Genomic DNA, 26,243 nt, shown 5'->3' with positions numbered 1-26,243 from the left:
GCTCTCCCTCATCTGCTAACTTCACCATGGCCATAAAACTACACCCCCAACCCAGAACAGACACCTGTAAGGCATTAGCTAAGTGTGTAGCTCCAGCCCTGTCTCGGTACTTTGGTGCCATCATTTTTCCTTCACAAAATTAATCTTTTCTCCTCCAAGAGCAGAAATTCACCCTTTACTACTTACATGAGAACCACATCTCCTGCCATTATTATGTGCATAAAAGAATTTAAATTAAGACTCTGCCTTCTTCCCAGGCTGCTTGTAGAACAAGCAAACACCAATTTTGCTCACTGCTGTCTAGTTAGTGCATACCTTTGGGTCCCTACAGACATACACAAGTACCTTTGTCCTTTGAAGAGGGGAGGGCATAACAACTGTAGATAAAAGTGAAGGGTTTATACACACAGCAGTTACTCTAAGTACAACAATGCTTTTATGCTGTCATTGTCTGCTATGAAAGTAGAAAGATCTTGCACAAGTAAGCGTATTCTGGACTATATTCGTCTAACAAGATGGACAATGCAAGAACCTGGGGCCCAAGGATGCTGCTTCTAATTACAGCAGAATAATTTTCTCCCTGGTAGTACTCTGTTAGCACCCTCTCCACAGTGCCTGAGCCCCAGCAGAGAGAGCTGTGAAGCCCAGGATTTTTCATTTATGAGCACCTTCTCCAGTGCACGCCTGCTTTCAGAATTAGCTTGCGACTCGAAACGACCAAGGACAGACAGGCAGATCCACAAGAGAGTGGAACTGGCAAAGCTGTCCCTTCTTTTGCTGGCTTGTCTTGATCACTTGACAGGGAAACGTGACACTTGTGCTTTGTGGGGAAGAAGGACGAGATTAGCTCCGGAAAGCCCAGTGTGGCCTCAAAAAGCAGAGAAATGAAAGAGGACGGGAGGAGTAGATAGAAGATCTTTCCTGCCAGATACTCTACCTGGCCAAACATGTATTGCTGTGTACTAAAACTGACCAGAACTCAACCAAACAGTCATGAACGTAAGCAGAAGGACAACATTTTAAGTTAGGCAGGTCTGAATTAAGACACTTGTCATAAGCATTACCTTTCCCTCACATTCAGTCTTTCAATGTGATCACCAAAACAGAAGGGGGACACTACAACATTAATGTGGACATTTTGCTACTATTGCTCTGTACCTCAAAGACTTTTAAAATCTGTCCTGAGACTCCACTTGTCTCTAAAGGGCTTTTTATATATGCAAATCACAGGCAAATCATGGTAAAAATTAAGGATAAAATGTTCCAGGCCAGTTTTATCTACCAAAACCCCAATACACCTTCAAAGGACCTTTGTGAATTGAAATGCAGGTTATGTGGATCTGCAGGCTTTATTACAATAATTTCTAAGTAAACAGTACACTTTTAGAGACAATTACTGAAGAAGTGAACTGTTAAACTGAAGACAGAAGCTCTGCTTGCAGCTGGGCTTTGCAAAACTGGACACCTCGTTAACATGCTGATAAATGCAGATCAGCTTTTCCACATGCATGGCAGGAGTGAGGAGCACTGATGAAGAGGCTGTTAACTTACAAGGTGACTATTCACTCCTGCTGCATTTAAGCACACAGAAAACACACCTGCCTTCCACCAAAAAGGAAGGGGAAGCATGTCAAAAACATTTAAAACTCACCTTAACTAGAAAATAATCACTGAAGTTTTGTAAATGGAATTACCAGCTTCAGGAACTGTAGGGACAGGACAAGAGAGAGTGGCTTCCCACTGCCAGAGGGCAGGGTTAGATGGGATATTGGGAAGTAATTCTTCCCTGTGAGGGTGAGCAGGCCCTGGCACAGGGTGCCCAGAGAAGCTGTGGCTGTCCCTGGATCCCTGGCAGTGTCCAAGGCCAGGCTGGACATTGGGGCTCGGAGCAACCTGGGCTAGTGGAAGGTGTCCCTGCCCATGGCAGGGGGTGGAAAAAAGTGAGCTCTAAGGTCCCTTGCAACCCACACCATTCCATGAGTCTGTGATTGCCAAATGCAACTGAGGAACAGTCATTTCTTTTGGAACAGCATTTAAAAGCTTTTTGGAAGGGGTGGGGGGAGCAGCGTACAAAGTTTAGTACTTATGAAAAATTAATTAATCACTTCAAAGCAAATCATGAAGAGCTCTGTCCAGAGCTCTATCAGCCCATCTGGGAGAGCAGATCCCCACTGATTAGGAAAGGAACTTTTAAGCTCTTGCTGTTAAATAACTCTGATTTGATACTGTAAACATATTACAGATAAAACTCTCATTCATTAGGGATGAAGAATACTACATCTCACTCAGTGCTATCCTCTTCTTAGAAGAGGAATATTTTTTTACCACCATGTGGTAAAGGGCTTGGCCTAAGGGTTCTCCAAAAGTGCTTTGACAAATGGGACCCTGGAGCGTGGAAAGCTGAGAGCTGCTCCCAGCACTCCTGCTCAGTCCACCATCCAACTCCTAAAAGCTCCAAGAAACACAGGGCACACTTGGAAAGCAGGAAGCTTCAGCACAGTGTTCAACATGCAGAGCTACAGGTAAAAGAGCAGCAGGCGTTTTTTAACTGCTGCTTTCTTACTGACAGCCTCCTTTTTGAAATATAAATACACGCTGCTCTTTTGAAAGGCCCCGAGGCTTTAACTCAACAAGTTTAACTAATGTTAAAACACATTTTGGTTCGTTTGGAGTCCAGGAAAATGTTAGCTGTACACACACACAAAAAAAAAAAGTGAAGCAAGAGATCTTAATCCAAACAAAGCCTCTCCTTCTCTAAGATCCAAACGGCTCAGTAATATCTTAATACATCACCACAACAACTACAATACTGAAGGCAGCTGAGGAATCAGCTCCTTGGAACAGCACACTGTTGTTCTTCCAAGGGAATACACAGAGCCTAAGTCTTCTGCACAGAGATTGAAATAAAATAGTACCTTTGGCATCATCAGAGCCTGAAGCCAATAGCTTCGGGTCCATCAAGTTAAAGTCAACACTCCAGCACCTTTTCTCATGCTCCTGGTTGAGAAAAACAAGAAAAATATTGCAAGGGAGTGAGTTGTAATATGATAGAACAGTAAAGGAAAACACACATGTTTGGTATAAATTGTCAGCAGGCACCTGGAGAGAGAAGCTTACTATCTTTAGCAGCTTTTCAAAAAATATCTTTTCTCCCAATCAGACCAATCCTATCAATATGCTAGACATGCCAGGAAAGCAAAAAACATTAGAATGGCTTTTTTAAAAATCTAGAACTGATTTCACTTGTCCTTGGAAAGAAAGAAAATGTTTCAGGAGATACATATTAAAAACCTGGTTTTGCAGCATGATTTGACTGGCTGTGCTTCCACCATGTGCTGCTTCTTATCCTAGATCATAGTTTTATCTTCCAATACTAATAAGCAACTTTTAAGTATCTCCCAATATTGACAAGATGGCCATTTCAAACATGCCCTCTGCTCTGGAAGTCCTGGAAATCCTCACCTTCCTGTTGAGCTATTAAGCAAATCTTCTGGTGTCTAATCCTCTGTTTTACCACTCAAATAAATATTATTAAAAGACTGCACACTCCTCCTCAAAACACAGAAGAGCTGTAATTGCTGTGCTGGCACATCCCACATGGAAGCAGAACATGGCATTGAATAAAATCTGAAATTCAGTCAAACCCTTTGTTTAAAGCCTTCACACAGGCTTAGAAGACAAAAAGCTCACGACGATGAAGTCACTAAAGGGTTTCAGTACATGCAAAGCAGATGTCAATGCCTCTATGCAAATCCAAATAAAAAATTCAAGTAATCTGATAGGAAGCAAAATTAGTTTGTTTTAACATAAGCAACAGCTGGTCATCTCTAGGTTGATTATTCAGCCTCATAAAGAAATGCAAAATGTATTTGAGAGGAAAACAGACTAGACTTATTCTGTCCAGTATAATTTCTCTTTCATTGAGATATGCAAAGGATTAATGAAAACAAGCATTATAAAATGGGTAAAAAACAACAAAAAAGTAAACACAGGCTTAGATAGGAATTAGAACTTATGGTGAACTGTCAAGGAGAGGGAACTAAAGTTCAGCCTGTAGTTCCTTCATTATCACTGACCAGTTTCAACGGACTATGCTATCTACACAACAGCCTGCAGCACTTCCAGCTTCTTCCCAAACACAACAGCCCTCTCCCACCCTCCTTGTTCTGATCAAGCTTCTCAGAAGCCATCAGATAGAAACACAACGTTTGAGTGTCACGAAGAAGCACAGCTCCAGGAACTTCTCCTTAGCAGCTCTGGCTGTCAAGCTGAGCACACTGTGTGCTGAGGGCTGTGTGGGGAAGGAAGGGTTCTGCCTTGTGCTCCCTTCCCCCAGCCTCACCACCCAAATCTGCATTTTGCACTTCTGCTTCATGAGCACCTGCGCTGGCAGTCACTGCAGGGCTTTACAAAAGGCTTTTGACAAGGACTGAAGTGGAACAGGTATGGAGAGACAGAGGCTTCTAAAGAAAGGTGAGACAGCTTCCAGGAACTGAGTTCTCCCTGGGCAGACTCCCTGCCTGAAAGCAGCAGCAAGAAAACACCAGCTGCCTCACGACTGTGACAGGAAGACAGAGCTGCCTCCCTTGCAGGACTACAGCTCAATAAAGCTGTGAGGATGAGATGCATTTACCAAACAGGAGGAACATCCATTTCACCCTGTGGAAAAAGAGGGTGAAAAAGTACCAGCAAAAGTACCTCCAGAACTGAGTAAAAAGCAAAAGGCTTTTGCTGGACTAGGAGCAGAACCTCAGACTCAGTGCTGCTTGCCCTACACAGGAAATGTTGTTTGCTGGTTGCATGTTACCTGGTAGACCTTGGATCTTTGTCCTGTGAATCCATCCCAAAGGATGACGGTGCCTTCATAGTCACTGCTGGCTAGCAGGTTCTTGTGGTAACTACTCCAGCTGATACAGCTTAAAAAGAGCAAGCCCTGGTCAGTTTACAGTAAATCATAACATACAACACAAAAATCACTTTTGCAATACATCAGGAAATAAGTATCTTTGCAAAGCACACAGCACCTTGATCAAAACACCCCACTGAAACATGCAGTTTAGGGGAGAACAAACCAAAACCCATCAGAAATAAAACAAACCTTCTTTCACAAACTAAAAGCAAAGCTTTATTGGCTGAAGAGACATTCCCCCCTTGATAAGAAGTGCTAGGGTTTAGAATTCTTTAAAAATGCATTTATCTCAAACACTGTGATTTTTTTGCTATTTGAATACCACACAAATTCTCAGAGAGCTCAAGGTTTGACTCCTTAACCTCCGAGCAATAGACACTACTGTTATTGTTACCATAAACAAATTATTATCATACCATAAAGATAACTACTTACCAAAGAGTAGCTGTAAATGTAAAATGCATAGCTGCATGGACAGTAAATCAGCCTCTTCTGCAGCACACATCTAATGTTCTATATATGTACCTATGTGCACAGGAAAGTTTGACTTCTGAGAAACTACTTCCAGCTTTCTGTAAATGCTGGAAGTAAAGCCTTCCTATCCAGGAGGAAACAGCAGTTTGTTTGCTGTATTTTAGGAAATGTTTCTGATCAAGAACTGGAAAATATATCACACAGGTTTTTATTTCAAGCTGAATTGAGGGGCTGTGCAAAACTAAATGATGATTCCACTGGCAAACTCTAACGATGAGCAGAGAAAACAAGAGCAGCAACACTGCCAAGTTGCACTCGTAGCATTCTGGCACTATGCCTCCACTCTGACTCCCAAAAAATGTGACAGAGGTAAGAAAATTTGTAATACTTGTTCACCAATATTTGGACCATCTGGCAAAGAAGCACGCCAGTTGGTATCAACTGTGATGTACACAGCAGAAGCTGAACTGACAGATCCCATTTGTGCAGGTCCTTGAGCAGCTCTGACACAGATAACTAGATCATGGTAGCCTTGGGGGCAAGTTTTAACCAACAATACAAACCAGAAGTCCACAATTCCGTAACTTCTTAGCACTGCTTTGATCAGTGCAGCTACACATTGAAATGTGTTGTAGATACATGGATACTGATTTAGGAGTATTATACCTTGCCAAATTCTTGGTTCCACTATATGCTTGTATCCTGTTTTCCTTAATAATTTACACACAGAAGAGGAAAAATCCTCTTCCTTTCTTACGGTAGTTAAATATAAACATTTATTTTTCCATTAGTTAAGTAACAGCAGGCAGCATTGGTATTCTGCTCCTGACTATGGTGAAACTTAACAGCACCCCTTGGCTTTAAAACCTTACATTCAGAAACTTAAAGTATTTTTTACCCAATGTAAGCCACTGTTTTTAACCACCAGCTGCTAAGAGGATAGTTGCAGTGATACAGCTCACACAATGATTTCCCTGGCTTCACCTCTTCCACGATACATCACTAATGAGGAAATGTTAAGTATCCCCAACCCTTGTAGGTGTGAGAGCTGTCCACAAATACACCATCAAGGAGCCATCACTATTCCAGCTCTACTTCCATTTAGGTACCCACACAGAAAAGCAGGTCTTGACAGCCTGTGTTTTACTGGAAGCCTTATTCTGAGAAGCTTAAGTGGCTCCCTGAGTTCCAAATGAAGTTGGCAGGCACTGCCCACCAGGACCATGAGGTGAAGGTTGCAGCAGCCCAGAGATAAGCACATCTGACATCTGGAGTCATGTTTCCAGGTGGAGCAGTCCCTGATGGAAGCAAAAGCAGTTCAGAGGCCTAGAGCAGTGAGCTCTGGGCTGGGAGCAGTCTCCAGCTAATGGCAGGGAGGTCGACACCACACCACAGGAGACCTTTATCAGTTCAGACCTGTTCCCCTGACTAGATTATCTCCTCTCAAGTCAGGGCTTCAAGGAGCTTAAGGAAAAAAAGGAACTAATCTGTAAGTGAAGCCATCATGTACAAGCAGGAAGAATACAACCCAGAGCCATATCATAGAAGGCAGTCTCCTATCTGGATGGCTTTGAGAGGACATCAGACAATATCAGCAAGTGAAGAGGGTCCTAGAGAAAGGCTGATGTGCTGGTAACACTTCAGGTGGTTTGAGGATGGATGTTCCAGCTGAAGTATGAAGATGATAATCACATAATCACATCTTGTCAAAAAAGAAATCACCTGAGACAATGAAAATTAGGAATTACTGAGTAGGTAGAAAGATATGAAGGACAAGAGTTTAACAGTTCTGTTTGAGATGTGATAGTTGTAAAACAGTTCACTGGCTCAGATGGTCCAGATGGAGAAAAACACAGGGTTCCTGTGCCCAAAAAAGCCATATTCATTGGATCTGGCACAGCAAAGATCCCACTGCAGCCTGATGGTGTTCACAAGGGGTTAACACTCATTTGGAAAGCATTTGTAGATAGACTTAAAGGGGAAAACAGGAACTGACAGGTGAAAAATGTTTTGGGATATGCAGCCACTAAGTGGTTCAATTAACACCTTTTAAGTCACACACACCATAAATCTTTCATTTTTAAGTAATATGATTAAAGGATCATAGTAAGACAAAATCAACTATATTCCAACTCTCTGCCTTAATTCTGCCCTCATCCCTACCCAACTCTCTTTACAAAGTTTGAAACTAGAGCTTTTTCCTTAACACTGCAATACCTGAGCTTCTTTTTAACTTAAATTCTCCAAAGTAACCTTTACAGAGCACAATTTAGGGTTGGATCAGGTGGAGGGGAGCACCCTTTCCAGGCAGTGTTTGAACAAGGGCTATCCTTCCATAGAAATCATTGAATGGTTTGGGGTAGAAGAAACCTTAAATGTCCCCTCATTCCAACGCCCTGCTGTGGGCAGGGACACCTTCCACTATCCCAGGTTGTTCCAAGCCCCATCCAACCTGGCCTTAGACACTTCCAGGGATCCAGGGGCAGCCAGAGCTTCTCTGGCAACCTGAGTTGTACCATCCTCTGAGCAGACAGCTTCCTAACATGTAATCTAAATCTCTCCTCTTTCCACTTAAAATCATTCCCCCCTTGTCCTATCACTCTCTGCAGCTCTAAAAAGTCACTCTGTAAAAGTCCTTTGGTTGTATCCTCTGGCATCTGTGACAATGCACACCTGGAAGGAGGATGTCCTAGAGTTGGGATGTTATGATGTTTCTCTTCCATATGGCTTTCCTGGCACCTGCAGAGGGTTGAGAACCTACTGCCAATGTTCCCCTTAAGGGAAGCACTAATCTTTCTTCCATGCCCAACACAGGCAATTTTGTTGAAGCTTTAAAGACATCTATTTTTTCGGGTTCCCTTGAGATGTTATCATGGGTAATGAACTGAGTAACAAACTCAAAAAAGGCATGGAGGAGCAACTTGGAGAAAGGCACAGGAAAGGACAAAGGTGACACGAACCAAAAACGCAGCTTGCACAGTCCTCAAACAGATTAACCATCAAACCGCTGGAAGTTCATAAAAATAACCTTTTGTAGACAACTTTCAGATGGTCTGCAGCCACGTCCAGGAGAAGCTGATGTGTGAAGGCTCTAAGATATGATATAAAAATAACTACCTAGGGCTGAGAGAATGTATAATTCAGCATTGGACTAAAAGCCGTTGTGCCATGCCATCTTTTATTTTAAGTACAGTAGCTGTATTTTTTTTTTTTTCAGTTTTTGCTCTGTTCTTTAATCCAGAAAAAGAGTGATAGTTACACCCCAGAGATTTATCTTATCAGGAGGTGTGATAGCTTTCCTTCCTAGGGGATTAAGCTGGAGAAACTGTAGTTGAAAGCTAATCACCAGCCTCTGAAAAACTCTCCTAACCTCAGCATCTGATCCAGCCACACAGAAATCCTGACCCTGGAAAGATTCATGCGCATCCTTCATTTTATTCAGAGACAAGTGGGCCAGCTCAGTCAGTGTTGTCAGTTATGCTGATCTTTCTTTCATGAGCCAGTATTTCTATGGCTGAAATGTCTCAAATCCAGGATCAAGCTACCCAGTGTTAACCGCCCCTCTGGTGGTGAGAGTTAAATGAGGTTAAAGCTTTTAATAAGGCACAAACTTCCGTGGTCTCATCTGCTTCTGAGCACCAAGTGCTTCAGACCCAGACTGTCACCACGAGCCCACTGATGACTGGTAGTTTTAGGACTGAGATGTTTTTAAGGGCATGATCTACTGCAAAGAACATCCACGTGATTAACAACACGAAATGAATACTTCGGAGACATATGGAATTACATTACTGTTATGAATGTTTTAAATAAACCCCTTTTTCCCTAATCAATTCTAAGAAAACCTCTAGTGTGGTAAAAGACAAATACTTCTACAGAAAATTTCATCTTCTTGCAAAGTGAAGCAGCAATTCTAAAAACTAGAATTAATGCAAGTTGAAGGTATACTTCCTCATAACCTGTTTAGTGTCAAACATCCTCTGTATTGGAAATACAGGCATCCAACACAACCAGCTCATACCACCCCAAATAGCAAAGACTCTACGATGAAAAAGACCATATGACAAGTTCTTGCTTAATTTAAACTTAATAGCAAGAAGAGGCTGCCATTTTCAAAGCTGACAGCAATACACCCATGAAGTGCTACAAGGATACAGAAATCACACGTTTGATTTATTGACACCGAAAAATGAAAACAGTAAATTATTAGCGCCTCCTAAAAAAGGACTACTGATGCTTTGCTTTTACTGCAATTGACTAAACAGATGCAGCTGATTTTGGAGGTTTATGGTAACATCTATCACTGAAGTACAGATGCTGCAAACACACAGTGGTGAGCATGCAGAATACTAAACGTGGATTTCAAAAGCATGTTTACCTAACCACACTCGCACATCACCTGCTGTAGATTAACGAGGTCTAAAGCCAATTTTTTACCTGAATGCTAGATCTCCTTGTTTTTCTCCCCCTGCAACCTATGGCAAAACAACAAATCTGCCTCTTGAATAAATCAGAGCAGAGCTGTGGCTTGCTGCTAGCCATTCCTCTTCGTCCTTTCCCATCTCCCACAAGGGGGGAGCTGCAGATTAGTGCCTGCCATAGCTAGGGACACAGCGAGTCATAATTAGCTCACAGGGTGCTGTTTATAGCTACTATACAATGCCAGGATTTGTTTCTTGTACTGAAGCTATGAATCTGTAAATGGGATTTTTATGAGGATTTATGTGTCATCTTGTGTTTTTCCTGGAAGCTTATGCCACTGTTGTTCCCAGGGGACGCGATGCACATTTACCAGAAACCCGACACACCGACTTCCTCCCCGTTCTTAAAAATAGGGATAAGAAGGCTCAGCAGATGATGAAAAAAGCATGTATTTAAGAAGCAGGTGGGTGTAAAAAAGGGGGTTGGAAAAGAGGAAGAGACTCAGCTACAGCTGGTACCAGGGCTCTGCTCCAGGAAAGCCTACAATCAATTACTGCTGGCATGAAGCTCAAGCTTTCAGCAGGCACCCAGCTGGCACACGGCAGAGCAGGGCTGGGCTGGCGCCAGCCCCGGCCCAGGCACGGGCTTCCCTTCCCGCAGCTGCTCCGGGCCAGACTTGCTCTTGGCCAGACACAAATGCTGTCACCTGTCTGCTTTTATAAAAGCCCATCAGTGCCTCTGCTCCTCTGAAAGCTGAGTCACCAACATCATTGCTAATGATTTATGTTCCAGCATCATTGCTCTGAACAAGGTTAACCAGGATCAATTTAACCAGGAGAGACATGTCACCAAATCTCATCTGCACACAGACCCCTGCATCTCTGCTGGGAAGAGAAACACCACCCATGTGCTCGAGCAGAAATATGTTTGTCTTCAATATCAGAAGGGGCACTCACAGGTAGAGCAAAGCCTCTCGAAGAAGCTGCACTTTCACCCAAATTAAGATCAACAGCTTTAAGCTGAGGCTTCTCACAAAGCACAGGCTCCACATGTTTAGATTTTTCTATTACAATATGGGCACATTTTCAGCACACTGCAATATTCCATAATGAAATTACAGCCTTCATCTATAACTTCTCCCTCAAGCTACACCACTTCAGAAAAGCAAGTTATTATGCTGCTCGATGCTGCACCAGCGAACCCCAGCACCGGTGACTGGCAGCACAGCTAATGGATATAGCAAGGATGTGTTTGACTGACAGACCAACTTTATTTGTCAAAACCAAAAGCACCTGCATGCCAAAGGAAGCCTGATATAATTGGAGGAGGCTGATGGGGGGGGACCCCACCATTTATTTCTTCAAAGGAATGAGAGAAACCAGGGTAAGAAAATGAGAGAGGACCCGATCCTCCTCTACTGAGGCAGAGGGTCAGAGAAGAATGCATTTAGCACTGTCATATATACATAAAATATGTATGTGCATGACATTTGAGAATGAGAAAAAATCTTGAGAGCAAGCAGTATCTTGTCTGGAGCACAAAGCCAACACGTGTAACACCCCTGAGGGCACTAATGTGACTCTCCTCACTGGCAGCTGTGGGACAAGGGAGAATTAACAATTTTCCTAATGACTGGCAAGAGCATCAGGGTAGATCCCCTGTCAAAACTGAAACAGCAAGTTCGGAATTTATTTCAAGTTGCCCAAGAAATACCAAACACACATTGCTTTCCCCCTTCTAATTAAGGCAAAATTGACTGCTAGATGGTTCTCCTATTATTCTGCTCCTCTCTCCAGAAAAATGAAGCTGAATGGTGCAAACTCAGCTATGACTCAAGTAAAAATGCAGGACCAGCCCAGCCAAACACAAGCTCCATAATCAGTACAGCATATCAATACTAATCACTCTCAGGCTACTTTTACCCACTGTGAAATCTAGTCTCATGGTCAGCTGCATTTATATCCTTCCCTTCAGAAAATAGTGTTATGCAATTCCTAGGAATAATGAGCACAAGCAACACAGGAATGACTGATCTATCTTCAGCAATGTGTCAGCTACAGAAAGCGTGACTTTTACGCTCTAAAATAGGCTCGCAAACATTCCTAATTTTGTTGCACAACATTCTGTTTTCACGGAAGCTGGACTGTTACATAAATTTATTACTTGCACTTTCATGGGTGCTTTACTGCTTTTAAAATGTAGAGTACCAATAAAAACAAATGAGTTTAACAGAGATGCTGGAGACTAGCATTATAATACTGAATGGGTTTGATTGCCTGGATTATTTACTTCTGAGCTTTAACAGAATTTTTGAATTAGGATTTTTGAGTTATTTAGCTGCATTCTTTCAGTTGACATTCTGACATGGTAGTCTATATTTCATTGGTTTAATACATCTAAAAGGATAAAAAAAATGGGTTGACAGTAATGATAGCAGCACAGAAACTAAAAAAAAAAAATATCAAGGAAGGTCTTTTCTCAGGAGCTTTATATTATGAGGCCCAGCAGAACAGTACTTCAGGCAGACAAAAATTCCTAGGCAGAAGGTGCCAGTGAGGAACATTTCCTGAGAACTAGCAACCTCTCAGAAGAATGGAAAGGATTTTGTCAGTGAAGAGGAAGAATCAGTAACTGTTGAGGAACTGGGTACAGAGGTTACCTTGAGACAAGCTATGGCTTTAGCTGGAGCATATACCCACCCCTTTGAGCAGGCATCTAACAGCATTTGCAAGGAACACAACAGCAATTGACTACCCTGTTGCCTTTTCTCCTCCAGATACATGGGGCTTTGTTACTACCTGGGGTGAGCCCAGCACACATGAGTAACAGTGCTTGTGCCACCCAATCTCCATCAGCTCCTGCATTCCTCCTTTCCCCTCCAATTCCCATAAAGAAAGCAAAACAATCACTGTGCATAAACAAGCAAGTGGAAAAGGCACTCTGAGTTCAAATACAAATCAATGCCTACCTGATTTTGGAATTACAGGTCATTTCATTCTCAGGGTAGTGAATATCCACCGCGTCCTGAATGACTGTACCATACTCATAGACTTTAATCTTCTTTGTCACTCCAGCAATGGCAAAGTAGTCACAGTCTCGGTCGAACTCAATACTGAGAAACAAAAACATAGGTTGAGAGCTCTGTAAAACACCACACATACTTAGCAGGAAGATATTTTACCTCCTAAACATCTTGGTATGGCAGAGTTGAAAACCACGATCTGCAGTCTGCAAATACCCAGTTCAACACACCCTGGTCAGGTCTGGCACACACCCCAACAGTGTGGAGTTCCTGCTCTAAGCACTGCTCTCCAATCCACCCCCCACCAACACACCCACATCTCCATTTCTGTGGTAGCACAATCACCCTCCCACAGCCAGGATCTTTGCTCAGGTGCTCTGGAGGTTTTTCAGTTCAGCTACACCATCTACATTGCATGGTACCCCAATGTCAAAGCCAACAGCTTCTCCTGGAAACGTGCTTAACGTTCAGCTGCACATTCCACCATTAACGTGCCATGGCACGACTGCCCATTGATCCCTCCTGTGTGCAACAGCTTCAGGAACTTCTACGTGCTAATGCAGAGCAAAGCAGTATTTGTGGAAAAAAAAAAAACCCTTCTACATTCCCTGGGTAACAACAGGGGGTCAAAATCAGATCATCAGTGCTGTAAAAACAATGCACACTCTGACTTCCACTTAGGGTTGCTTGTGCAAACAGAGGCACCTTCTTTCTCGACCTGCAGGGCAAGTTTGTAATAAATATCAATGAAGTTGGAAGTAAAAGCAGACACTTTATAACAAAGTTAAGCTGCAAATGAGAAAAGCCTGAGGTTGTACACGAAATACATCGAAGAGAAAGGCAGGCAGCCTTACAAACAGCTAATATCATTCCTACCTTCACAGCTTGGAAGGGCTTGAGAGAAATCTGCTAGACATCCAGCAGCTGGGGAAGTAATCCAGCTTCCCAGGAGCTTCTGCTTTCCTGCAGCCCTGGCACTGCTGGCAGGGCAGGTGCACATACACCTGTCTCCTTCGAGGGCATCAGCCTCTGTGAGACACCTCTCCAGAAAGGGTGTGGGGGCAATCTTTGCCCTCAGTCACAAAGTCTCTATGATCCAGAACCAGCTCTCCCCAAGTCTTCTGACTAAGCAATCAACCTACTGTTTAGAGAGGTCTCTTTTGGAGTTTTTCCACTCACCAATTCATTTCAATCCCTGCTGTCTCTATCCCTTTTTTTTATTTCCCCTTAAGAATCCAGAGTGTTTATGAACGAGGGAGGAAGTTCTTAATAGCAGCAGGGAAAACTGAGTTTACACTAATTTCACATTCAAAATCATGACAGCGGGGGTATTTAAGGTACCTTCCTACAATTAGAAGGCATTAAACCAACTACAAGAAGAGAAAGGGCTCCTCAGGCTGCCCCCAGAACTGTAACAGCAAGAGCTTTCCACTCCTCAACAGAGCTGAGAAGTCCAAGGCAATGCAATGTTCCCAAGGGAAGATAAATTTAAATGCCACCAGAATTTTCAAGTCCTCGTAAAGGAGGTATCAGGAAGTTATTTTCAAACTATGGAGAGAAAAGATTGTTGATATGCAGTTTGTTGCTATAAAATAATTCAGTGAAGCAGCTTGAAACGTGGCCTTTTAACTCAGGCCCCCAGGCTTCTCCCAGGCAGTGGCAGGAGATGGTCCCACTCACAACTACTTGCTAGAGAAGCTACTCAAGTGCAGCCTGCAAAACCATGAGCCCCTAAAATGCACGGAGGAACATGCTTATGGCTGGGGAATTAAGCAAGCATGCAGGCATCTATTTAAATAAAATGGGAGAGGGAAAGAAGCCACCTAAGCATCCAGGCTGCTCTCCCCACTCCCCAGACCCATACTAATCTAAATCACTTTATATACACACAGGATGAAAACACCATTCAGGCCTGTCTTGTTTTGTCAGCTCACCCTATTCTGTGGAAGAATTTTATAATCAAAGCCTCTACAACAATACAACGGATTTACTTGTACCACATTCTTAATTGAACTGCTGTCTCCGTTCCTGCTCGCTGCCCTGTGGATTCAGGTAAAGCACAACTAAACTGATGGCAGTGATTCATCTGCCTGGATTCAATTTATACCCTTAGCCTTCCACTGAAGAAAGAAAAATAATGCATTACAATGTCTGGTAAAAAGCCAAGTTATTAGAACAGAATAGAACCTCTCTCACTTGGGTTGGGTTTGCTTCTCTAGCATTAATTCAATTTTTTTTTTTTTAGGAGACATGCTGTAGACATAAAAAATTAGTATTTCAATATGCCCATTAAAGTTAACAAATCATTAAAAAAATAATAAAGAGCCTTAAGCAATGGAATTGTTAGACCTGTGACCTTCAAACAGCATCAAAGACGCTGCAGGGAGAAAAAGAATGCAAAAATAAACCACTACCAGTACAGACCAACACACACCTGCACCTCAGCCTCCCATCACCTGTGCTCAGTCCTGGGACAGCCAGCATTCTCACCTTCTGCCAGTCAGCTTTTCATCAGTGATTCATAAATAAAAATAGGAACACCCTAAGTACCTAATCAAGCGGATAACATACCACATAAAACTGTTCCTAATATTTGCAAAGCTCTGCTTAAGCCTGGACTAATCAGCATTAGGACAAACAGCCCACTTGCACAGCAACAATTATTTTTATGCTTTTTCCTGCAAGTCTTTTAAATACACTTAGTATTATGCAAGCCTTATTTGCATTTAACTAGCTCGAGGATATTCCTGTCACTCCATGCTTGAAGTCTTTGTGTCAATGTAAGCACTTGCTTAGACACAAGCTTATCTATATGAAAATTCACCAGAGAACTTAAGTTTTGTTTTGTCTTGTCAGAAGACTCAACAGGGCCAGCTCAGAAAGATAACATTCTGCTTTGCAGGTGATACACTTCCACAGTCCTAGTGAATTCCTCATTAGCACAATAACAACATGCAACAGAATAACAGGAAATAATTCAAACCCCCAGTGAAATTACTTTTTGGACCAGTAGTAGTCCTTGCTCCTCAAAGATGTGCTTGTTAAAAACAGTTACCAATTGCTTGTTTTTTCTTAGCTTTTTTTTAAACTCCACATATCTGACCAACAAAGACTAACCAAATTTCTATAAGGAATCTTCTGGGGACACAAGAACTGCTAGATATTTGAAAGAGCTTTATAAACATGCCGCAGAATTACTTACAGAAATCAAATTGAAAGGATCTGATGGTTTTGCTCTAGGGAAAACAGAAGACAGACATCTCCCATTCCCAAATCACTGTTTTCTTTCTCCTAAGAAGTTGACAACCAACAGCTTACAGAAATACCACTAAGAGCTGCTGGAAAGTAACCACATCCTTAAGGGTTTGGGTTTCTCCACTGCTTATCTTAATGCCCAATCTGTGAGATTATAAATCAATTGCTTTATTGTAATGGTAAAGCCTATGACCTTGGAGAACACTCATAGCTGACAAATAGAACTATGAAATAAATTGCTTCTGAAACAGGTCTGGAAGCCTGCTTTGGTGTTGAGGATAGAGCAGCAAGGAAAGAGTAAAAAATGAGTATTTAGCAGCTCTGCCATTGTGTAAAGCCTTACTACATTTGCATCCTGCTGGGGTGTGCAGTTGTTCTCCACATCCCTGGATGATGCGCTGGAGTTAGGGAATGCATACAGATGGGCAACTCAATTGATTAAAGGAATGGAGCAGCTGCCTCACCGTAAGGGTTATGAACAAGGCAACAGCAAGACTGGTGTTCAACAAGTCACACTACAACTAGGAGGTACTCGCCAGAAGGTTTGATTTGGGACAGATGAGGGTTTCCTCCCTCCCAGTTAACACTTCTAAGAGCCACACATGTGTTTCAGGCAGCAACTCCTGCAGAAGTAACTGGTGGTAGAGTGAACCTGACAACAGCAATCCATGTACATCTGGTTCATGCCAGATATTAACAGGTACATACTGTATCTCCTGTTTGAAAACAGGAGAAGGCATCTAAGTGCATTTGCCTTTAACTGCATCACCAGTTACAGCCAAAGGTCTTCATCCTCTCCCCTTTCCATACACAGTCTACAATTGCTGCTAACATCAAAAATGCCTCAGCCCTGACTTGTTACCGAGATCTGTGACTGTAGGAGTTGCCATTTCCACAAAATAGATGATTCAGTTTCTCTCATGGAACTATATATATATATCTATATAGATATATATATACAGACACACACACACACACGTTTTCCCCCTGAATATACCAAAGCCTTTCAATTCTATTTCTCCCCACCACAGCGCTGTTTCTATTTCTGTATCTTAAACATCAATTCCTATCTTGCTGTGGGCTCCCATATTTAATGACAGCATGGATATATTGCTGGGACTTAAATGGTGAGAAGGAGAGATGCCAGCAGCAGCTTTTGCTCTTCACTTACGAAATATTTCCTTAAAGTCTTTCTTACTCTGTGCTTCCACTCCATGGCCTCCAAGGGGTATCCTGTCACTTCTAACAGTCCCAAGTCTTGCTATCTCTTTCCAATGCTCATTTTGAGGCACTGGAAGATTAGCCAAAGATTAGAAATTTATGTTAAAATCCAACACCATGGGCACCAGAGCAGACTGTACACCACCTGGGACCAATACAGAAATTGGTATTAATATCATACACCTGAGAGACTTTTTACAACAGACAGATATTTTAAGGCAAAGTAATTAGTGTCACTAAGTATGCACTGGCATACTAATATGTGGTTTTTAAAAACAAAGCTATTTTCCAGCAGAGGAAGCTGCAGTAAAGCACTCGGATTTTGTGTTCTATCAGCTCCAAGCCTAAATTTTGTCACACAAAAACAAAAGCTACTGAGACAAAGCATATGAAGTTTCAGTATCAAAAGACTGTTTTGCTAAAGCTGTGAGTGGTTGAAAAAACCACTGAGGTTTTTCTCTTTAATAAAGCAGCACTTCCATTAGTTACTCCTTACCTCCAGAGCACCACCTAAGTAAGGTCAGTGTTTATTTCTGAGTCCTTAATCTGTGCCACAGGAACAAGGACAGACCACCACTGTAGAATGTGTTTCTTGGTTCATACTCCCAGGCTGCCAAATGTTTTCCAAAATATAAACTGAACAAGCATGCCATGATCCCAGACAGGTTGTTGCAATGTCTAGTCAGAAAGGACCACTTAAACCTCAATTCTCTCTAGACTGTTATTTGGAGAGATAAGTTAAATGTATAAATAAGATTACCACTCAAAGTCATTCTATCAGAGAACAAACACTTTTATCCCTAAGAATCACATTACTTTAGGTTAGATGTGACCCCTAGATTACCAGAAATTTGCCAGATATGTCCTCTCATCAAGGTGAAGCCATCTTGATCAGATTCAAGTCTAATGGATGTCTAATAAAAACTGTGGAACAGAGGACCCCAAGCTACTTCATGCTGATCCCATTCCTTGGAGTTGTTTGGAATATCCCAGCTCCAGCAGCACCAGCACTTACTGAATGCACCCAGGGTACCCTTCCCATCACCTCTCCTCCTCCAAGCTCCGAACATCTGATGAGAATTCGCTACCCCTAATCAAACCTCTATTTGGAGCATAAAAATAAAAGACGAGAAAGTCAGGCCTGTGTGGTAATTAACCTCCCTTCCCCCCCATCTGGGAAACAGACTGGGAAAGGTGGTGCATTAGCACTGCACAGGGAAGGACAGTCCTCAGCTCTGGGCTCCCTTGGAAAGGCATCATTGCACCAGCCATGCTGCAGCCATACTTTCAGCATCTCTCTTACAGGCACAGCAGCCTGGAGGGCTGTTCTGCTCTGTTTGAAGAAAGGCATAAAAAGGTACCACATTAACAAAGTAATGTCATTAGACCTAGTTCCAGGCCCACTTCATGCTTATAAAAATCCTTTTAAGTGGAATGAAATGCCATCAGTTCTAACAGAGACCACTTCATAATACTCCCTTTCCATAAAGAGCTTGTTTAAAGGAGACTATTAAACCTGAATCGAGGAGATTTGGTGGTCTTAGATCCATCTCACAGTTTGGAAATCAAATCCAACAGAGCTACTTTCATGCTTTGTCATCTCTAGATAAAACAGAGTCGTTCTTTTTTCAAACCCAATGAGAGCATATACTATGCTGTGAGATTAATTGGGCTCCTTGCAATAGCTCAGTTTTCAGAGCCATGTTCCCCTCTACTTTGCAAAGAGGTTACCATGAACCTAATCTCCTCTGACTACAACCCAAAACCTCCCAGAAAGCCATAGCAGAGTCCCAGTCTTGGCTATAAGACTACAGCTAGAGACATCCTCTTCTGCTGCATAAGGTCTTTTTCCCACACACGTATTCAGGGGAGCTTGGCTTAATTAGTACTAATGATGAGAAAACCTACAGGGAGCTGCTGAATTCTGCAAGCAACCAAATATAAAGCGTACTGATAAAAAGCCACTTTGCTGCTGGGCGATGCTCTTCTGCATGTTGAAGAGAAGATGACGACAACCCCAGGGTTTCTATGCCAGATCCACAGAAGTACAATGAGCCAAAGCTGCTGCAAACAACTACCATGCAACTTAATGAGGAGTAGATTCAGTTTTTCCACAAACAGCATTTTAAATAAGCTGGAGTAGGAAAAATTTAACTGAAAGTGCCAACTGTTAAATGCAGAGCGTTCCTTATGACACTATTTAAAATTCAAGCCAAATGATCAGTCTGCCCGCTGCAGTATTTTGGGTAACCTAGATCTATATTTGAAACCCAGGAGGTGCCATTTCACCCAGCTGGGCTGATACACAGTGGGTTATGAACAGCTCTGACAGCAGCCACGGCTCAGTGCCAACATTTTCAAATACTAAGGTGGAAGAGGTTACAACTATCTAAACATTCTCATCTGCCTTCAAGTTTGGGAAATGTTTCCAGTAGAGAATCACTGAAGGGATAAGGCTGGAAGGCACCACAGTGGGCCATCTGGTCCCACCTCCCTGCTCCAGCAGAGTCATGCCAGAACACGTGGCACAGCCTTGCATCCAGATGGTTCTGGAATATCTCAGTGAGGGAGACACCACACCCTCTCTGGGCAATCTGCCCCCGCGCACGGTCACTGCACAGGAAAGAAGTTCTTCACATTCAGGTGGAACAGAACATAGCAGCTCTACCCAAGCTGAGGTTTGAGGGAGGAACCCTGCTCCATGACAACCTGTAAGGTGGTCTGAACAACAGCTCTGTTTTATCAGGATTACACCACTAAGTAGGAAGGAACAAAGTCAGTTGTGGTAGGTACTGAAGTGCCTTCTAAATATAAAGCCATTTGAAAGCTTGTTTCCAAGCCACCCTTTTGTTACTACACGAACAAGGATTTTGTTTCTTTAAAATTGAGCACAGCAACTGTTGACAGAGCTGATGAGGCAGGGGAACAAATGGATCTGAAAGAGAGATCTCCATCAATACTGGGACTTTAAACAGTGCAGTCTGTCTGTAGGCGCCAATTCATGCTTCCTCCATGATTTGGCAGCAGCAGCTGAGGATGTTTGTCTCCAGCTGACCACACTGCCAGAGGTCCCATTTCACAGGATAAATCACCACCCCAAGCACAGCAACTCCAGTAACTCAAGCCTCTGCATTTTCCTGACACTGCCATCAGTTCTTCTGCCAGACACCCTGCAGAGAATCAGGAGGGACAGCTGGAGACACTAACCTCTTTAGACAACTCAGCTCAATCCAACAGGCACCACCAGTCAGGGCACCAGCCTTCCTAAATATCAAGCTCATACACCACAGATGAGCCTTTCTCAAGGAGCCAGAGGATGGGCTTGGGCAATTAACTCCAATGAGCCTGCTGCCTGGTAATGACAGAACAAGGTTAAAACATCATTTGAAGCATTTTTCCTCCAGCTGACTAAACTGCTTCATGAGATTTGATGGCATTTTGAATCTGACTTCATCAGTATTTTTGAATGCTATCCTTAAGTATCTTTACTTTTTCTAAAGAATAGTTTATGCATACCCTTAATTCCACAGTCTCACAGAGAAGTTGTTCTGACCTCACCTGCACAAATGTATGCACACACTTGTATATAATCCCGTGAGAACATAAACATCACTTCATAGCTTATTCTGTGTTATTTATTACCTTATTCTACAAAACAACTATGCAGCACATAAATCCCCAGCATCACTTGGAAACTGTCTTTATTAATGCAAATGATGACATATTAATAATCATGAGTTCAAGCCTTTTCTCCAGGCTGAGCTGCTTGTAAGGTTTATTCTCAGAATCATTTAAGCCCACACCATACATCTTTGCATGCTTTAACACACCACCTTATCATATTCTTCACCTACCTACCATTTCACAGGCTAACTTCTCTAGTTAGCTGGGAACAAACAAAAAAATCCAAAGGCATGCTAATGCTTTTCAGATCATTAGCTCCTATAAAATTCAGGCATTTACAATAAAATGGCTAGAAAATTAAAAGAATACTGTAATAAGCTGCAGGAATCCATGTTCTAATTAATAAACAGGTTTGTGTCTTCAAGCAGAAACAAGCATTCACTGTATCAACACTCAATGTCAAATGAAAGCCATAAAACTGGGGGGGATTAAATGAAATCCATCTTTGACTTTTACAAACGCTGTCAGAATGCAAACTCTGTGCATAAGATGCTCCACAGCTTTCATGGCTTGCCTTTCCAGCTCCTGAGGCCAAGACACAGCACTGCTGCCTGAGGACAGCCATTATCACACGAGCATCAGGAGGAACGGAAGGGCTGCTACCTCCAGCCTCACTGAAAAGATTTTCATCCTGAGCAATCAAGAGGGGTGGATGCAATGATGCAAGGCAATTTGCAATGGCACCATCCTCCCACCCTGGATATTGATCTCTCAGAGCACATTCCTGACACTACAGCATCCATTTTGAGTTCCTGCACTTCCACAAAACTTCTCTTCCAAAGAAAACCAATCCTGAATCTAATGACTACAACGCTGTTTGTAAGCGGGGATCCCAAAGTTTGCAGGAAGTAAAATACCCTTTGCAGAGTACATGTCAAAGCCACATACAGTGTTCCTCCTTAAATTCCTTCCTCTTGAAACCTAAGGCCACAGGAAGATGCCCAGCAGAAAGTGAGGGCAAAATGTAAAATGTCTGATGATCTGATCACGTACCTTTATCACAAGTACAGCCCCCAAGACTTTGAGGTCTCTAGTCCAATATCCTGGTCAGAGCAGGGGCAGCTCTTTGACCAGACCATGTTGTTTAGGGCTTTCTCCAGCCTGTTCTTGAATAACTCTGTGGATGGAGCTTGCACCACCCCTTTGGGAAGCCTACTCCAAAACTGGATTACCCCATGCTGCAGGCAGTGACTGCTACACAGCAAGACATGGAACCTCATTGAATAAACCACAAATAGATCCTTCAAGATATTGCGGGGGGGGGGGGGAAATAAAAGCCTCAATAACAATCACTGTTTAAAAGCCAATTCCCAAATTCATCGAAAGACTGCTCAATACTTTTAACAGACCATTTATAAAAATTCATAAGTTGAAATTCAACTAAAAAGTCTCATCTAATTGCCCACAGATGGAGACAGGTTTGAAGTACTAAGAGAGCTTAATGGGAAAAAGATCTTCCTATGACAAAATAGTCTGAAATTAGTAGGAAAAAAATGAGGTCCCACTGGTGGCCATGCCACTTCCATTCATTAACCTCCCAGTTTCAAGTTATTTAAGTTTTATCCCTTATATTGATGAAAGAAAAAACTTCTCTCTGTAGCAACACCATGGTCACCAGAAGGTTTACTTTTCAGGTCAAGACTGGAGAGAAGAGCAAATAAGCTCTTTTCTGATGTCAGTCCCTGTTGGCACCAGCAGCCCGTCCTGGGGACTTGGATGGCTACGTTACAGGGCTGAGTGTCCCTGAAGTCTGAATTCAGAGATCAGAGCTGACCCCTGAATAACCCTTTCGCTGGGTACAAGTCACATTTAGCTTCTGCTCAAGGGACCCAGACCACAACCATGAACTAGGAAATATATCAGTTCAGCACTCCAGAGAAAGATGGGAAAGTAAGGGAAAGGCTCTGCACTTGACTCAGCTCTAATTAAACAAAAATCCCATTTCAGCCCCAGACAATGTCTCATCTAGAGGCCAAAACTTCAGATGAAGGAAGGTAAGAGAACCACAGGAGAAGCACAAACTTCAAGTAGGTTCAGGGAATTATACTTCAAGTTTCCTTGGTAATTCCGAAACTTAATTTTCTTTATCCAAGCATTTCTCTCTCCCTTCTACTTTTGGGAACAGTTCAAATAAGACAGATTCATCCACAGTTTTGAGCTGCCACTTGTAAATAAGAGTCCATTTAAAAATCTATTTAACAGGCTATAAGAAAAATCCAGCCCCCCTCATTTCTCATCTTCTCAAGGAGCAGCATCTACTGCACTCAAACATAATCCTGTAAAGGATAAACCCACTTCCATTTCATTCATTTATATTTACCTCCAAGATAAAGAAGCACTGCTGGTCACAAACTTAATATAACGGCTCACCTAATCCTAGCCAGCCCAAGCGAAAAGAAAAGAAAATTTAAAAAAGAAGAAAAAGAGGCTTCTTGTGGTAGATACAGAACTAAAATGTATCTTGTTAAAGTCTGGATCTGAGAATTTATATGGACAAGGAATTGTAGTCCAAAGTAAAAAAGGGAACAGAAAAATTAAATGGTTCAGTGACTACACAAAAAACTCGCTCATAATGGATTTTTTTCTTTTAAGCTCACCTTTGAAGAAAGGATTTCAGGTCATGTTACTGAAAGGGTGAACACAAACAGAAATGCAACCTTGATACAGATTTAATTGTGCTGTTTGGATGCTAAGCGATACCTCTTCACACCTCGTTCATTACTTAGAAGCAATGGAATAACGAGCAAGCAATGAAAAAAATAATGGACACTACAGGTAAGATCCAGTTTTTGAACACTGGATCATGATTTAATAGAGGAGTTCACTAAAGCTTCTGCAGCCAAAACCACAAGTTGTTTATTTCCCTCTCTGTAAATCACTGAGCCTTTAGATACAGTTAGCATCAGCTATCCAAAACCTTTCAAATGTCATTTTAAGATCTTTCAGAGAAATGGTAAACTAATCCAGAAGAATTTGAAGTCTGAGTCGATGACAAAAACCCACACAAAGCCCCCAAACCACCGGAGCTGGGAATCATGGAGCAGGGAGAACCAGCTTTCTGATACCCAGCTTTCAGAGAAACATCTCGTTGTAGTACATTTCTTGGCTTTTCCTGTTCTTTTTCTCAAATATGAAAGACTGCTACATTATTCTCTAAGGCCTCTGACAGTGGTAAAGCAATTTTCTCCATAAATCATTGTAATGCTAACACAGCAGTTTACAGACTCATCTTTAAAAGAAAGCCTTTACATTTACTGCCACTGCCAGCAGAGAGAAGGAAAGTTAAGCTCTGACAACTGTTCTGTCTGGGGGCATATTAAATGGAAAATTTATTCCTTGGCCCAATTCTAACAAAATTTAATATACTTGTGAAAACTGTGTAAATACTTTGTACTTAAGAGAAGTGAGTGCATTAAAAAGCCATTTAGCATATTGAGATACATGCACATTCATACTGCAAGCGTGCTGAAGTCCCCTGGATGTTCCAGCAAAACTGAGTAACCTGCAATAGAAAAGCCTCAAATGTTCTTTCTCTGAACATTCTTCTTGATAATCTGTTGTTCTTGAAGAAAATAAAGGAAAAAGGAGAAAAGGTTGGAATTTTCCTGGTTTGTCTCCTCATTCCAGAAGGCAACTGGAGCTTTCCTGAACATTTAATCAGAATTTTTTAAGTTTTTTATTTTAGTAAACATACATATGTTTAGAGTACTTTATTAGTCCACAGTAAGTCCAGATATCCATAAACATTCTTACCACAAGGTCCTCACAAGGGTAGTGCTGCTGCCCAGTTCCAGGATTTTTTCAGCCTATTTGTACATAGTCTTTGATTACACTTTACACTTTCGTGTTAGCATAAACCCAATTTTATTTCACTTCTAAACACCAATGTTTTGCAGATAAGGAACATTTACATCTTTCTCCTCTGTGAACCTAAAGGTAATACATCTTAAAAAGCTGTTTAAGCCAGCAGATCTTTTGGAGTCCAGTCTGTGAACTTCACATAGGGTTAAAACAATCAAACCAAACACTCTTGTATTCTGTCCATCTGTAACAGCAGCTTATTTAAAAAAATATAACCCAGCCAAATTTAATTGCAAGGAAGTTTAACTTCTGGTCAATTCTACTTTTATTCCTAAGTATACTTAAAATATCCCTTTAAGTACTTCCTAAAAATTTTATTAAGATTTCTTATGTATTAGTCTTGTATTAACTCGGTATTTAAATCCATTTGTCTCAACAGCAACAGCTAAACACCAAGACTTACCTTCTGCCATTTCATTACTGTTTCTTACTGCATGCCCAGGAAAACCTTTAAAGATCAGTGCAGTGGACCAAATAATAAAACTTTTCACAACACTTTAAAAGCATAATTTCACTTTATAAGTACCTTAATTTGGCTCATCTGTGAATACCTAAAAGCTGCTCTTATTCAGTTTCACAGACTCTCTGAACTCGAGGCTGTTAGTTTAAATGAAAAGAAAAGGTGAACAGCAGACTGTGCTGGCTGACACATACGATGTGTACATTCTCCAGGAACAAATTCTGACTTTACAAGAACTCTTTGAATAGCCAGAAGCCAACAAGAAGAACAGGAGCAGCACATTCAGCAAAGCTACTTTACCAAAGCACTGAAGGATGTGCTCAGATGTGAACTGTCTTACTCAGCCTACATGCTAAAACCCCTAAAAATTTCTCAAACACTTTGATAAATAAAAAGCATGAGCAGGGGAGAACATTGACTTGGAAAACAAGTTATTTTTCAATAAAATGCACTTAATTACCAATTCTAAGATGGGCCTGGAAGAAGGCCTCACTGTATCTTTATTATAACAGTAACACACATACTTTCCAAACATATATTTCACCCAAGAATTAGGATGCCTTCGAACAGGAGTGTGATTTACTGTCCTTCCAGCATTTTCTAACCAAATACCACAGAAATGCTGCTCTTGCAGAATGTCAAGGAGAAGAAAGGGCAAAGGAGCAAAATCCAATCCGTGCTGAAGCTGGTAGCTGAGAAAGTTTGTCTACACTGCAGTGAGATTCCCATCTGCATTTCATTGCAGCTGGTGTGAACCCAATCAGTGCAGGTTAAGCGTACGTCAGATCCCTGATTACTGTGCTCTGACCCCGGCTAAGACGGACATTATACATTCCTGCTACACATTGCACTAGCTAAGGAATCAATGCTGCTTTAAACCAAATGTCCTCTGTGCTACACGTGCCTCCAATTTCTTCACACAGTGCAAATTTCTT

General features: G+C 41.9%; 1 protein-coding gene across 2 annotated transcripts in view; it reads right to left on the bottom strand.

The window, feature by feature from the left end:
* Window positions 1–26,243, bottom strand: part of COP1 (COP1 E3 ubiquitin ligase) — a 124,391-nt gene that overhangs the window by 59,052 nt on the left and 39,096 nt on the right. For both annotated transcript variants that reach the window (XM_082287480.1, XM_082287481.1), the window contains exons 12-14: window positions 12,774–12,917; window positions 4,808–4,916; window positions 2,916–2,997 (exon numbers count right to left, since the gene is read on the bottom strand). In XM_082287480.1, the coding sequence (XP_082143606.1) occupies window positions 2,916–2,997; window positions 4,808–4,916; window positions 12,774–12,917 (335 nt within the window). The remainder of the gene's footprint in view (window positions 1–2,915; window positions 2,998–4,807; window positions 4,917–12,773; window positions 12,918–26,243) is intronic.

Source organism: Coloeus monedula, assembly GCF_965178545.1.
Source record: "Coloeus monedula genome assembly, chromosome: 9".
Lineage (NCBI taxonomy): Eukaryota > Metazoa > Chordata > Aves > Passeriformes > Corvidae > Coloeus > Coloeus monedula.
This window is presented reverse-complemented; position numbering and strand designations above follow the sequence as displayed.